The following is a 14,381-nucleotide window of genomic DNA, read 5'->3' on the forward strand; positions in this document are numbered from 1 at the left end:
CTCTCTCTCTCTCTCTCTCTCTCACATCTGTCTCCATCTATGCCATAAGCTTGATTCCTGATAGTGCAAGCAAAGCAAACACCCCACACTTTATTTTTGTTTGGTCACAACCCCATAAAACTTTCTCATTTTTCCTGCGCCCTGTAAAAAAAAAAAAAACCTGCTTTTCATTATCTTGTTCCAACATTTGTGCTCTCTCAGTACTGCTGTGAGCCCCTTATTTTAGTTGTCTCACAACCCAACCCTGCAACCAAAAACACTTCATTTCCTTCCCTTCTGACTCCTTCCACACCTTTGGCTTTTCTTGCTCTTCCTCTTCTTCCATCTAAGCTCCTCCTAATGCCCTCTTCCTGCCATGGAAAGCACAATGGAGGATACACTGAATCTTCCCATGGAGTAATGGAATAAGCTCCATGCAAATTTTCCTCCTGACCTCCGAGCCTTGACAAGAGGATATTACTTCTGGCTTTGGCCTTGCAACCAGCCTGCACCCTGCAGCTCATAGAGAGAAGAGAGAGAGAGAGAGAGAGAGAGAGAGAGAGAGAGAGAGAGAGAGAGAGAGAGAGGTGGGTTTGTTCTGTCCTACTTCTCAAGCAATCTGCATTGCTGCATGACTCCAACAATCATGGGGGTATGTCTAACTGTTTTCATCAGTTGTACTTCGAGACAATGAGGTGGTGACCTGAATGCTAGGAGGAAATCTCTAGGCAATGCTGTTTTCCTCATAGGGAGGAAGTGTGATCTCCTCCAGGCAACAAGAGATTCCTAAGGTGTCTTTTGTTTAAGGCTCAGGGCTTTACCTTCCTAGATAAAGAGGTCAGTACTGGTCTTAAGATTACAATGACTACATGGTCTTGTTGCAGTTCCGAAGCTCTTCCCTGTTATTGTTCTTCTTCTTACAGAAAAGAGAAGATCTCAAACTAGTCATTTGGAACAAATCGTCGAGTCCTATTTTCAATGTTTGCCTAAATTAAACTGTTAATCTCACTTTATTCTAATTTTCCTTTTTTTCCTTCTTTGTGTCTCCTCCAATCTGTGTTTTTAGAACCCGGATAAGGTTCTTTGGAACCTCAAAGCTTCTATTTAGACTCCCAAGGATTCCAAACCCAAAGCCTCAGCTCACATCTCGATCCTTGGGGTTGGGTAGCTCAAATTCTGCTTCTCCTTCCTCTACTAATTTTTTATTTGGTTTCTTTTGTCCTTGGAACTTTTCCTTCTGGGATTGAGGTCAAAAAGAACACATAAAAGAAAGAAAGAGCACAAAGATTGAGAGAGAATGGATCTTTCTGGTCATGAAGGAGAGATCCCAATCCCAATAACCAGTGCATACGTTGGTGGCCATGGCCAAACCAACATGCGTGACACCCCCCCCATCCACCACCCCTCCAATGGCCCTCCTCCTCCGCCTCCTCCCCTACCCATTGCCACCACAGAGGACCACCAGCGCCACCACCACGCTACCAACTCCCACAGCACCAAGAAAGGGGTGGCGGTGAGGTACAGGGAGTGCCTCAAGAACCATGCAGCCTCCATTGGTGGGAATGCCACCGATGGCTGCGGTGAGTTCATGCCGAGTGGTGAGGAGGGAAGTCTGGAGGCCTTGAAGTGCTCTGCCTGCGGCTGCCACCGGAACTTCCACAGGAAAGAGACGGAAGGAGAGTCCTCATGCGACTGCTTCCACCCCCTCAGGGGGAGGAAGGTGATGGGTCAGAAGGGCCTCCTCCTCTCGGGATCCGATGCATTCGGCTACGGCCCTGCGTGCAATGGCCTCATTCCAAGGGCAACCCCACACAGCATGATCATGCCTCTGGGTGCCATCCAGACCTCCGAGTCCGACGAGATGGAAGGCGTGGGTGGAATGATGCCGAGGCCTCTCATGGTGAAGAAGAGGTTCCGGACCAAGTTCACCCCTGAGCAGAAGGAGAAGATGCTGAGCTTTGCCGAGAAGGTGGGCTGGAAGCTCCAGAAGCAGGAGGAGAGTGTGGTGCAGCAGTTCTGCCAGGAGATCGGGGTGAAGAGGAGGGTCCTCAAGGTGTGGATGCACAACAACAAGCACCACTTGGCAAAGAAGAACCCTCTCCAGCTTGAATGACCATTACCTCACTCTCATTTCCATGGATTGTCTTCGTCATTTCATGAGCTTTTGTCTTCCTCGGACTTCATCAAGCTTAGATGTCAATCCTTTCAGTGTTATCCATGCATTGTGTTTACATGAAGGCAGCAGACCTCAAGTTGCTATCCTTCCTTGTTGCACCGCAGCAGCAGCAGCAGCAGCAGAAGCTGGTTTCTGGGTTTTGGATGCATCACTTGGTGAGGCTAAACATGCATGCATTCTCCTGTGACTTGTTTTGTGGCAATTAATTAGCATTAATGACCATAAACCATCTCCATCTTCACCCTCATCTGTCGTGGTTAAGATTCACCAAGGTCACAGCATTTACTAAATCACATGATTTTAGCTTTGGCACCACTCTCCTGAAATGAATGCTTCCTGGGTTTCCTTGTGAGTTTGCTCATTGACAAAGTTCGTGCACTGCAATGAGGCAAAAAGTGCAGGTGATACAGTGAAGCAGACTTCTTTTGTGTCAATGCAAGCTGCTGCCAGTCAACTTTGAGCTTAATAACTTGAAGCTTTGCTGTATTTTAGATGCAGGTCACAGTCTGGGAAGGATTAGTGGACTCCATCATGCTCTTCCCATGTTGTAGGAGTAGCCTGCAAAGGTTAGGTCTGGATCATAAGTTTCACTGCCACCATAGGCTCTGTCTGGGTACACTGGAAGCCTACTACAGAAGGACCCAACATAGGAGGGTCAGGCTCATTTAGTGGCATTTATATCAGAGTCTATGCAAGCTTTGATGGAAGCTGCTCCGTCGGAGAGACGGTGTTTCCCGGTCACCTATCACAGCTTTGACCCCGACTTCAGCTCCATTTATGCTGAGAAATCCACTCGAGTATCCTCAACAGAGCACATAGCATCCAATAATCATGTAAAATCACAAGTCATTATGCCTAACATGACAGGAAGGGAGGACACTTCTCAGGTGCTTCAACTCTTAACTATTCTTAGCATCATCCTTCTCAGGAATGAGTCTCTGATCTCGGCAGGTTCATCTTGTTGCCATGCAAATGGCAGCATTGCTGGCTTCCATCTCCAGAGGAAACAGATTCAAATGTTTGATTTGTCTTGCAACTCTCTATATCTCTCTCTGTTCTTGTATCAGTTCAACAACCAAGCATGCAGAAAGTGTATGATTTGTCTTATGGAAGCTGTGCTCATTCTGCACTCTTGTGGCTGGTGGGGAACTCATGGCCTGAACATTCTGCACTGCAAGAATAAGAACATAGGTCCCTCCCATTCAGGGTTCATGTTTGCAAAGTCCAGTAGCAGTATTGGCCCAAAACATATTTGATGAAACCTAAAGGAGGTAGAAAAACAGGATTCAAATACTATGTTTTATATAAATATTTTTAATTAAACATCCCTCCAGGTGAAATAGAGAGGCACAAATGTAGGATTCAAACTCATGACCTATTTTGATATCTTTGATTGAACTACCAGTAGCTCCAGAAATTGAAGTTATGAAGAAAGAATCCAATCTAAATTTAGCTCACTATATTAGGTGTCAAGTATGACTAATTCCCCAAGCCTGGAGAACCCCAATGGATTAGCTGAACCCCTGTTCTTCACATCCTGTGAGGTCAACTGTTATTCTTTTCTCAATGAGAAGGTATTGGATCAAATAGCAGAAAATATTTATGTTGATTTCTTGCAAAATTACTATTGTGGAGTGTCATCAATAATCATCAATGAAGTTTTATTCTTCAATCTCAATCGACTAAATTGATTGAATAAAAATATGTGGACCATAGGGATGATGATATATTGTTATCGAGCTCTATGAAAAATTGTATCCTTAATTAAATTCAAAATATTTAAATATTTTAGTTAGAGGTTTCGTAAAATCTATTTTTAGGTATATTCTATTTCTTCTCGTACCACTAATATTAATTATTTTAATACCTTTAAATATAAATTCTACAGGCCTCCTCGTATCCGCACCATGTTAAATAATTATTCCTTATTTTATTCTCCATCAAACTACACTTAATTATTCAGAAATGTGATTTTTCTTTTTTTTTAGTGTTATATATATATAACTAAATTTAATTTTGTTATATAAAAAAATTATTTTAATTTTCTTAAAATATCTGTTAAATTAGTTATTTATTAAGCTGTCGAAATGATCAGATACGTCATTTGAAATATTTGATCGTTTAAGTTATTTTATTTTTCTAATAGGTTCGAAATCGAATCAGAATCGTCGATTTTGATAGTGATTTGAAATCCTAAGAACTAAAATCGAATGGTCCGAACTCGATTTTGGTTCAGTTCGAAACCACTGAACCGCTAGACTCGATTGAGCTCCGGTTCGAGTTTGGGTAGAGTCGAACCGTGGTTGGGCTGCTCGATGAACCCGTTCTGTGTTCACGGGAAGTCAACAATTCTTTCGTACAGGAGGACTCTTTGGTAATTTTATACAGAAAGGGGGAAATCATCCTATTTTGTATGAAATAAAGTATTAATATATTATATATTCAGCTACTAAAACGCATCTGCCTCTTCTTCTTCGAGACTCAAAAAAGTTCCGATAGCTCTGTCCTCCTCGCAGACTTCACCGACTGAAGAGTAGGCAAAGGCGACGAGGGAGACGGAGCTGGGGAAGGGATAGAGATGGTGGGGAAGAGATCGAAGCCGGCGAAGGGAAAGGAGAAGGGCTTCGCGTGGAAGCTTCCGGTCGTCAAAACCGAGGACCTCGGCAAGCTCGGCCCTGGTCTCAGCTTCGGCGCCGGCTGCGGTGTGGGCGTCGGTATCGGCCTCTTTGGAGGTTCCTTCTCCTCTCTCTCTCTCTCTCTCTCTCTCTCACACACACACACACACACACCTTCTTTGTTTTGATGATTAGGAACTCCGTTGATTGGGCCGTAAACTTGGTACCTTTTCTCTCCTTATTGTGTTTTCTTCATGGGTTTTGGAGATTTATACTGGTATGTGGATCCATTTTTTTTCTTGGTTCTTCTACGGCTGCTTGTTTCTAACTGAGTTAAGCATCGAGGTGTGGTGTTAGTGTTGTGACTTAGGAAGGGAAAATGTGGGGATTTGTCTTTTTCCTTCAAAAAAATGAGAATCGGTTCTGAGGAACTGATTCGAAATACATTAGCTAGATGAGAACCGAAAGTATGTGGATCGAATTTTTAGGGAAAGTCTTTGATATGAGTTTGAAAATTACTCTAGTCTTGAGTATATAAAAGATCAATGCATGTGTTTGTTTAAGAAATGGAGAGGAAATTATTTGGATTTTACCTTTCCTCTTCTCTACATCGATTATGCGAAGCATGATGAGATCATGTATTAGTATGATACTTTGAATTTGAGTCTTTTTTGTTAAAAGATCAGAACATAGGGTTTTATGCTTGTTTGATATTTTTGTGGCAGCTATGGGGTGCCCACATAGCTGCTAACATTCTACGGTCAAATGTGTTATGGCCTAATGGCCACGATCAATTGCGGTTAGAGCTTCATCAATTATTTAATACGTTCAATTTGGTTTATAACAAAAAAGGTCTTTGAGTTAAAATTGTTGGATTAAGCTCTGAATTGTAGGTATTTGTTGTTTGAAATTGAATTGACCTAGCCTTATTTTAGGTATTTCTTGCTGTGTCAGAACATGCTTCTAAAAGTTGGAGTTTGCATATTGTTGGTTGCATTTAATTTAGGAAGATGGGCACAACTTTCTGTTGGAGCCCATACACCCCTGCAGCCAAAAGGGGAGGAACTAGTTCTATATATAAGAATGTAAGGTTTCATTGTTAAAACTAGATGCCGAAAAGGTGGTTGTCCCAGTTGTATTTACTGTCTTGAGCTGCTATTCATGGCGAAACAAAAACAAAATAGTGTTTGTTTTTCACATGGGATAAGGAGCAGTGTTCTCTAGCAATGCTAACTTTGTTATAAATTATGTGATTTTTAGATTAAACAAGCATGTTCGAACTTGCTCCTTTAGCTGCCATGAGTACATTTAAGAGGCAGATTGTTTATTAACTGAAGAAAGCAAAGAGTAACAAGGATATATTCCGATTATCATAATGTTCTTAGATGTATAGCTGATTCATGTATATCTTCTACAACAAAAGTTGAAGGTTTTTCATTGTTACAAAGTTGAACTTTGAAATGCATAGGTTGATGCTTCTCGCTACATTCATTCATTGGTTGAGGTAACTGATGACTAATATTGTCTTCTCGAATTATTTGACACAGGTGTAGGCCTAGGGGCCGGGTTTCCTGGCTTACAGTTTGGCATTGGAGCTGGTGCCGGGTGTGGAATAGGTTTAGGTTTAGGTTATGGCATGGGAAAAGGAGTTTCATTTGATGAGAATGGAAAACACACAAATGTGGGCAAGCTATTCCAAGGAAATCCCCCGTCTCGGTAAGGCCTACTCTTACATGAAATATGTTCTTTCCATGTAGGGTTGTTTGTTGGCCGTTGATTAGGGCATATTTCTCTCCTTTATGTAATATTGTTGTTCAAGCATAATGGTCTATTCCGATTTGCTTCTAAGATTTTCCTGACAGTTTATAATCATTACCAGAAAGCTTAATATAGAATGAAGATATTGCATTTTATTCAACTGAAGTATCATACATAAAAAGTTTCTACTGCTAGCAGTAACAATCTTAAGGATGATGTTGCTCCCTGATGCAATTAACAGTCACCTATTCTCCTTGTTAATCTTTGATTTTGCTTTTCTTTATTTTTCTTGGTGATTTGGGTCAAAAAATCTTCTTGAATCTGATCTTAAGGAAACCACATCAGAGGGCATGAAGACATCTCAAGTTTAAATATCAAAGGGTCTAGATGTTGGCTAGTTTCACTAAGCATGTAATCTAAACTAAAGGCAGCCTTATGCATGGGGTTCCTGCCAATGCAAAATGTGGGAAGGATCAATTTTAGCTTTATCCACAGTAAATTGAGAATTTTTTATTATTCATCATTTTTTTTCAATAGGATGACATCTAAAATATCTAGTTCTACTTGCATTTAGTCAGCATTTGTGTTGTTTAGTTTTATTTAATTTTATGAGCCTTCTTCATAATTTTCAATCTGATTTTTTAGCTGCATGGCATTGCTATATATAGTCATCAATAGTATGACATATGCTTTTGATCATCACCATCAAACTGTTGTAATATATACTTTTGCCCTTGTTCCTTTGGTTTTCAGTGGTCAAATTGGTGGTTTGATTGATGAGGCTGTAGTGACTGCCAAAAATCTAGTTAAGGCTACCTCGCGGGAGATTGAAAAATGGAGGTGAAGAGAATCTAAAGAAACCTGCTACTGCTATTTCGGAAGATCATTTGCTTGCTGGGGCGTAGACTTATCCATGCATGACTCTAGCTGTTTCTTTTTTTTCGGGTTGTTGGTGTGTTTCAGTTATAGCTTTTAAACTTCATATTTCTGTTGGTTAGAATGTACCCTGTACAACTTCAGGCTTGCAGATGATATTCTTTTGGTGAAGGGTCAGTATTTTAGATTGTTACAAGTATTTACTCACTTTTTTATCTAGTGATAGTCTACAAAGGCATATCAGATAGTGTGGTTGATAATCATTTTCTTTGTTGATTTGGTTCTTACTTTCAGCTGGTGCCATTTTGTATTGTGTCAATTGACTCGAATCTCATCCATTACCGATGTCAACCAAATTGCAGGTTGTCGGGCTGATATTTCTCATTTCTTCAATTCATTAGTAGTTGGTATGCATTTTTACTATCTTGCGGGCAGTCATTATGAAAGACCTTTCAGTTTCTTTTATCTGATGTGGTTAGCTTCTTTCTAGCATATAGGCGAAGAATTGGGACATGCTGACCAACAGTTCTACCAAGATTTCATCATCCTCATCTGTGATTCAAACATTTTTTTACTGACATAGATTAGTTATAGAGCAGAATTCAAATCTTGCAACCAGCCCGACATTCATCAACTGGTTAATTCCTTTTTCATTTTGAAGAGGTCTCTGGTTTGAATCCTTGTGTTGGTGGTGCCAAGTCTTTTACCAAATGTTATTCTCTAAGAGGGGGATGGCTCTTTATGTTATCCTGAAGTTAGAAAACCAAAGAAAGCCTAGAAGGCTCCTATGTCAAGCCAATCCTGCAATATCATATCTCAAAAACTGGTGACAAGTGCTTAGTAAATGACAAATTACTGAACAGAGGATTGCTAGAAGATTAAATGATGGGGCGGGGTAATTCTTAAATCCTATTTAGATGAAAGGTTTATTCAGAGGCTCTTCCACATTTCAAGTTTATAATGTTGGTTTCAAGAACATTTGTTGGACATCAGCTCAGCTATTGTCTTCAATCTAATGATGCTTTCTTTATTTTTCTTGGTGCTGCTATAGTCTCCTTTATTGCATTATTATTTTCCAGCCAACTTTGTGCAACCATTTGGAAGTTGTAGTGTGCATGGTACTCATGTTAGTCCTACAAAACAAGGGAGAATTGGCAATTTCTTTTCCTCTGGTGCATGAGGTTGTGCTCTTTTACAGTCATTCCATAACATATGGATCCACAAGGTTGTAGTGTAGTCCTAAGCTTTGTGTTGAATTCAGCATTGGTACCATTTTTACTGGTTTTGCTGATGAGTTGACTGTCTCTAATGCTTCTGCCAGAGTATTTATTATACATGCTAAAGATCTGACAACTAGCAATATTGCCTTCCTGTCTCACAGGGACCAAATCCACTTTATTTAGTGACTCTTAAAATTGCATTTATCAAATAGGTGACTAATTTTTTCTCTTAATTATTTCTCATTTTTTCCTTGCACCAATGCAAAGCATGACTTGGTTTGATAAAAAATTGGCAGGTGGGTCTTCAAGGCAACTGGTCTGGACCAGCACATACAACACTCAGGACAAGTGTTTGAATCATGAAATTAGCATTCATTCTTTGAAAAAAAATGAAAACCATCATCAAAATCATTAGAAGTTATTATTGTCATCTGTATCATCATTTGAAAAGAATGTGAATGAAATAAGCTCTCATTCTGCTTCTATTTTGGATGTGTAATTAGACACAGCAAAAGTTCAATCCTGTGCAAACAGATAATTAGTCACACTTGAGAAGATAAATAGTGTGCAAATATAAACATAAAAATCCCCAAAAGAAACTATATAACTTATTGTTGTCTTTTCACAGTGAGTTCATGAACATCACATGCTTTACATGGCTAAATAAGTCTATTGTCATTTCATCATTAACAGCTTAAAAATGTCTTGGTGATTGTAAAGAGTATAAAGAATTAAGTACTCTTCTTGGTTCTTTATCAAAATTAAAATTATCTGTTGAAGAACCCAAGCTTTGTGCTTTAAATAATATTGCTATCACTACAATTTCTAGAGATTATTTTTTTAGTATCTTTAATCAGCTTTTGTATTTTATATGCCTTCTCCATTAATTTCTTTTCTTGCTTGCAGAAGTTGTTTGATGCAGATATTAATTAAACTCTGCTCACTGGAAATTGTTTGAAAGGGTATTTTCACTGCTTTCTTTAATCTCATATGGCAAATCTACACATTCCTTCACAAATGGTGAACATATGCTAACATTTGTGCTTGCGCTTTCTACTGCATTTGAGTCTGTTCAGATCTGATTAATAGTTTTTTTTAATTACTGATTGATCATTCAATTTCATCCCACAAATAATAATAATAATAATAATTGTTTTGAATAATTTTAGAATCTTCCTTGATTATACTTTACTTTCAACTTTTTCTTTGCTGCTGATTCATGCAAAACATTTGTGTATTTTTGGACTCCTAAATTTTTGCATGTGTTCAACTAAGTTACTCTTATGTGTAATCCCGACGGCAGGCATTTTTGTTCACCTGAAGACCTAGGAAGATAGATCGTCATGCATGCGTGCATGAGAATTGCATGTCAAGTAATGAAGAAAACCTAGCTATTCTTCTCTGTTGACCATGGAATGCTTGACTTTCCCAAACTATATAATTCTTTCACTTCAAACGAAAGGCAAATTACTAGGAGACTTGCAGAGCAAGTGATGGCAATGCATCATGACTTCCTGCCCATTTCTAATGCTAGTTCATGTTATTCTTTATGTGATTGGGTGATAGCCATATTGCACCAAAACACTTGCAGAGCTCACCACTGATTGACACCTTGTTTCACATAGTTGAGGCTTGTGCTCTTTTATAACACCAGTAAGTAGTATCATGATCAAGGACAGAGCTGTTTGGTTTTTGACCCCCCTCCCCCCCCCCAAAAAAAAGTTCTTTTATTATCTTGCTCTAATTTTTAAGCAGCTTCTCCTGTAACAACATTTCATTTCTTTATGTGAAGCTGCAGATTTGTAGATCAAAATCTAGTGAATTGTCATGTTTAGCTACATGGAATGACTTGCCAAGTGGGAAATGAGAGAGACCGGACTCTGGTATGGCTTAAAACAGTGGTGTGAAAGATGCATGAGAAGTTCCTGCTGTTTAGTATAACATTATGCACAAATCTATTGGCCCAAACAAGCTTACTGAACTGCTGAGGAACTCAATTAAATTGCTTGGCAGGTAAGTTTCTAGTGCTCTATTTGATCTCAGATTCATCCCTGGAGGTCTACTTGGTCTTAGGATCACCAGACTAGAAGAAGCGAGTGCTAGAACAACTGACATGTTTGCTGTAAACCTAAATCTCCTAGTGCAGATTTACTCAAGACACTAAACATCTTGTGATGAGATATGCAGGGATCAGCAGCTGCAGCATATCCAAGCTTGGACGTCACAGAAACGTTGGAAGAGTGCAGCTCAATCAAACATGCTGTGCACCATCAATTTCCAGGAAGTCTATCTCACATGCTCTGCCCTAATCCATGGAGGTTCCTTCTCAAACCATGCAATCACAAGTCTAGTTTATTTCCTCATAATTCTATGATGCAGAGGCACAATTCTGTGGTCACCACGACTTCAGAAACTAATAACCCAGCTCCTCGAACCATCCATCATCCTTGAGCACCACCGTCGAGCAGCAAACCCTAATAAATACACCATCTTGATTTGATCACTCCACTTGCCACTTGAGTTCCTAAGGTTGGAATAAGCAGAACATATACTGTGATCATCCGGTGCTAATTGTATGGGATGTGTTCATTGACCATGAGATGTTTTCTTGTGCATGTAGGTGGGAGGAAGAGTAAATGCCTTGTTCGACTCCCAAGCCAATCACATGCACGTACGCAGCTAAAGCTCTTCCAGTGGGATCTGATGAGGAAGATGGCACCTCTTAATCAACCTTGCTTCGGGATCAATGAAGAGAGCTCAAAACTAGGTTTTTATTCTTCTCCTCGGGATCGTTAACCCATTTAGAATATGCAGCAGCAGCCAGTAAAGAAACATTTGTTGCATCAAAGCCTCATGCCCTTGACTTGTTTGCTACGGTATCAGCTTTATCCAAGTCCACCGGCGTAGCTGCCGGCGTCAACCTTTTCTTTTGGCAGCCACGAGGTATTTAAGCCCACCTGCACCCCCCCTACGTCGAAACCTTTGTCCAAGTGCTTCTTCCTAAGCCAAGGTGATGGCATCGGCTGCGTCGTCGTCGTCCAGCACCGGAGTCCCGCCGGGGTTCCGGTTCCACCCCACGGACGAGGAGCTCCTGCTCTACTACCTGAAGAAGAAAGTCTCCTTCGAGAAGTTTGAGCTGGAGGTGATCAGAGAGGTTGACTTGAACAACGTTGAGCCATGGGACTTGCAAGGTGAAGTGTCTTAAGTCTGTGTTGTGCTTTGCTATTGTCCTCTCAGCATTTGTGCGCTTGCTCGAACAGTATCTATCATGCATGTGGAGCTAAAGCTCTCAGCTTTCCTTGATGCAGAGCGCTGCAGGATCGGGTCTGCGCCTCAAGATGAGTGGTACTTCTTCAGCCACAAGGATCGCAAGTACCCCACCGGGTCGCGGACCAACCGCGCCACCGGCGCCGGATTCTGGAAGGCTACCGGGCGCGACAAGTGCATCCGGAACAGCTACGAGAGGATCGGCATGAGGAAGACGCTGGTGTTCTACCGCGGCCGCGCGCCCCACGGCCAGAAGACCGACTGGATCATGCACGAGTACCGGCTCGACGACTCCGACGACGCCCGGGGCGAAGCCGGCGGTGGCAGTGTAGGCTTTCCATCTCTGCGGTTCATGCTTGCCTGCTCTTCTCGCTCTGATCTCCCTCTTCTTGTGTTGCAGGATGATGGATGGGTGGTGTGCAGGGTCTTCAAGAAGAAGTGCTTCTTCAAGGGCAGCGGCGAAGGGAGCACGAGCCAAGCCATGGAGAACCACATGAGCGTCGCCGCCAGCCACGACCAGTCCCCGTCGCTGAGCTCTAACTACATCCACCCAAATCTCGGCCACCACCACCGCCACCTCCACCACCACAACGGCCTGTACTACTCCCAGATGCCCACCGGCCCCTACTCCCATGGCCAAGTGCAGGACCTGATGACCAACCACAGGCCGTCGGGATACGACTTCGGGGTGCTCCCCGGAGACTCGGCCCCCGTCGTCAAGCCCTACGACGGAGCATTAGCAGCTGCAGCCGCCTGCGTAGGGATGCAAAGCGAGAGGGATCCGGGCCCGAACGAGTGGGCGGTGCTTGACGGCATAACGGCGCAGCAGCAGCAGATGAATCAGATGGCGAGCCAACGCGGGGGAGAGATGGATTTGTGGGGATATGGGAAGTAAAGGTCACATTGGGCTGGCCATGTGCATGGAATTGTTGTGGCTCAAACTCCATCGTTCATTGCAATAAGGACCAAATTGGTGGTATGCATGAGCGAACTCAGAAGAGTCTCAGCTCATCTGCCCACAGAATCGATTGTGTCTGTTCCTTTGAGTGTTTACATGTTTTAATTGTGTAAGGGTCGATCTCTACATCCTGTCAATGTACACATGTATAGAGTAGACAATGTTCTAATAATATATCATAATGAATATGCTGAATGCCATTTAGAACATTTGGCATCCAACATGTTATGCTGTCAATGTACGCGTGCATGGAGCAGAAACATTAAGCTTAAGATGCCCACCATCTGCAGCCAACATGAAGAAGAAGAAGACAGGCACAGCAGCATGTAGGTAGGTCGTGACAAATACATGCCTCGACACCATCTCACTCACTTGAAGCACATAGCACCTAAGAAGCTTCACTCTTACCCTGACCTTGGTGTGTGATTCTCAAATTATAAATTAATTAAAGATTAAATTTGTAAAAATATAAAATTATCATTTCATATTTGCTTATATCATGATCCTCTATCATATCCTCGTAGGGTTAAGTTTTCATTAAGGATGTCAATCTTAAAACGATATAATTGAAATACTCTGTAAGCAAGAAGTTCTGTGAGGAAGTCAGATAATTTATCAGAAGTATAGACGTAAGAAATATATAGATAACGTTTGATAACTTAATCTCTGATAAAGTAAAAATCGATGATAAAATATTTTATGCGAGAGTGAAACATTAGGTATATTATTAGAGTAAATTAGGAGGTGATGTCAAGTTCGTGTAACATATTGGTGATCAAGTTGAGTTCTATAGTGGTGGTGGCGATGACTCGGTATTCGATTTTAGTGGTGGATTTTATGACTATGTTATGTTTCTTGATACTCTAATTGATCATGTTTGCTCTAAAAACGATAATATAGGTTGATTTAAATATTTTGTCATTAGTATTGCTTGTCCAATCAGTATCAACAAAAGCATGAAGATGAAGTGATGAATGTTTATAAAAAAAAAGTTCATGATTGAGAGTCTCTTTAAGATATCATAGGATATATTTTCGTGTTGACCAATATGCAGTGGAGGGCCAATACATGAATTATGATAATTTATTAATTATAAATAAAATATCTAAATATTTAATAGATAAACACTATAAGAAACTAAGTAATTGTTAGTATTATGTGGGATCCGTAGTATGACTATCAACATATAATTTGAGTAACTTAGTGGAAGAAAGTGAGGTGGTAACTTCTTTGGCATTTTGCATGTTCGTCTTTGATAAAAGATCTCGAATATACTTTTTTTTGAGATAATAAAAGTATAGAAGATATAAACATTATTTCAAAATAGCTTAAGGTTTCTAGATCTTTATTGGAGAACTGATATGTCAATTACTTAAGAAATTATTTGATCTTCATAAAATTGTTATTTGTGATAATAATATTATTCATATAAACCAGTACATATACTATATTTTTTTGTTATGATAGGAATAAAAAGTTGTCGGATTTAGAGTTAATGAAATCGACTGATATAAAAAATGAGTCAAGTTCAA

General features: G+C 40.6%; 3 protein-coding genes across 3 annotated transcripts; all 3 read left to right on the plus strand.

Annotated features, from left to right (window-relative positions):
* Nucleotides 1-204: 204 nt before the first annotated feature.
* LOC135615573 (zinc-finger homeodomain protein 4-like) lies at nt 205-2,240 on the plus strand. The gene has a single exon (XM_065114258.1). It carries the CDS (start codon nt 1,277-1,279, stop codon nt 2,090-2,092), a length of 816 nt encoding a protein of 271 aa, XP_064970330.1. The 5' UTR covers nt 205-1,276; the 3' UTR covers nt 2,093-2,240.
* A 2,382-nt stretch (nt 2,241-4,622) lies between these two features.
* LOC135615575 (glycine-rich protein 5-like) lies at nt 4,623-7,697 on the plus strand. Its single transcript, XM_065114262.1, has 3 exons — nt 4,623-4,887; nt 6,318-6,486; nt 7,282-7,697. The coding sequence occupies exons 1-3, from the start codon at nt 4,734-4,736 to the stop codon at nt 7,370-7,372; spliced, it is 414 nt and encodes a 137-aa protein (XP_064970334.1). The 5' UTR covers nt 4,623-4,733; the 3' UTR covers nt 7,373-7,697.
* A 152-nt stretch (nt 7,698-7,849) lies between these two features.
* Nucleotides 7,850-12,915, plus strand: LOC135581150 (protein BEARSKIN1-like). Its single transcript, XM_065114261.1, has 6 exons — nt 7,850-8,836; nt 8,921-11,153; nt 11,245-11,391; nt 11,508-11,815; nt 11,933-12,219; nt 12,292-12,915. Exons 4-6 carry the CDS (start codon nt 11,638-11,640, stop codon nt 12,784-12,786), a joined length of 960 nt encoding a protein of 319 aa, XP_064970333.1. The 5' UTR covers nt 7,850-8,836; nt 8,921-11,153; nt 11,245-11,391; nt 11,508-11,637; the 3' UTR covers nt 12,787-12,915.
* Nucleotides 12,916-14,381: the final 1,466 nt, after the last annotated feature.

Source organism: Musa acuminata, chromosome BXJ2-6, assembly GCF_036884655.1.
Source record: "Musa acuminata AAA Group cultivar baxijiao chromosome BXJ2-6, Cavendish_Baxijiao_AAA, whole genome shotgun sequence".
NCBI lineage: Eukaryota > Viridiplantae > Streptophyta > Magnoliopsida > Zingiberales > Musaceae > Musa > Musa acuminata.

What these genes read in the sequence shown, in the direction of transcription:
- LOC135615573 (XM_065114258.1), top strand. Translation starts at nt 1,277, where the DNA reads ATGGATCTTTCTGGTCATGAAGGAGAGATCCCAATCCCAATAACCAGT.
- LOC135615575 (XM_065114262.1), top strand. Translation starts at nt 4,734, where the DNA reads ATGGTGGGGAAGAGATCGAAGCCGGCGAAGGGAAAGGAGAAGGGCTTC. An exon ending in CGGTATCGGCCTCTTTGGAG is followed by an intron (nt 4,888 to 6,317) that starts GTTCCTTCTCCT and finishes TATTTGACACAG; the next exon opens with GTGTAGGCCTAGGGGCCGGG. An exon ending in CAAGGAAATCCCCCGTCTCG is followed by an intron (nt 6,487 to 7,281) that starts GTAAGGCCTACT and finishes TTTGGTTTTCAG; the next exon opens with TGGTCAAATTGGTGGTTTGA.
- LOC135581150 (XM_065114261.1), top strand. Translation starts at nt 11,638, where the DNA reads ATGGCATCGGCTGCGTCGTCGTCGTCCAGCACCGGAGTCCCGCCGGGG. An exon ending in TGAGCCATGGGACTTGCAAG is followed by an intron (nt 11,816 to 11,932) that starts GTGAAGTGTCTT and finishes TCCTTGATGCAG; the next exon opens with AGCGCTGCAGGATCGGGTCT. An exon ending in GCGAAGCCGGCGGTGGCAGT is followed by an intron (nt 12,220 to 12,291) that starts GTAGGCTTTCCA and finishes CTTGTGTTGCAG; the next exon opens with GATGATGGATGGGTGGTGTG.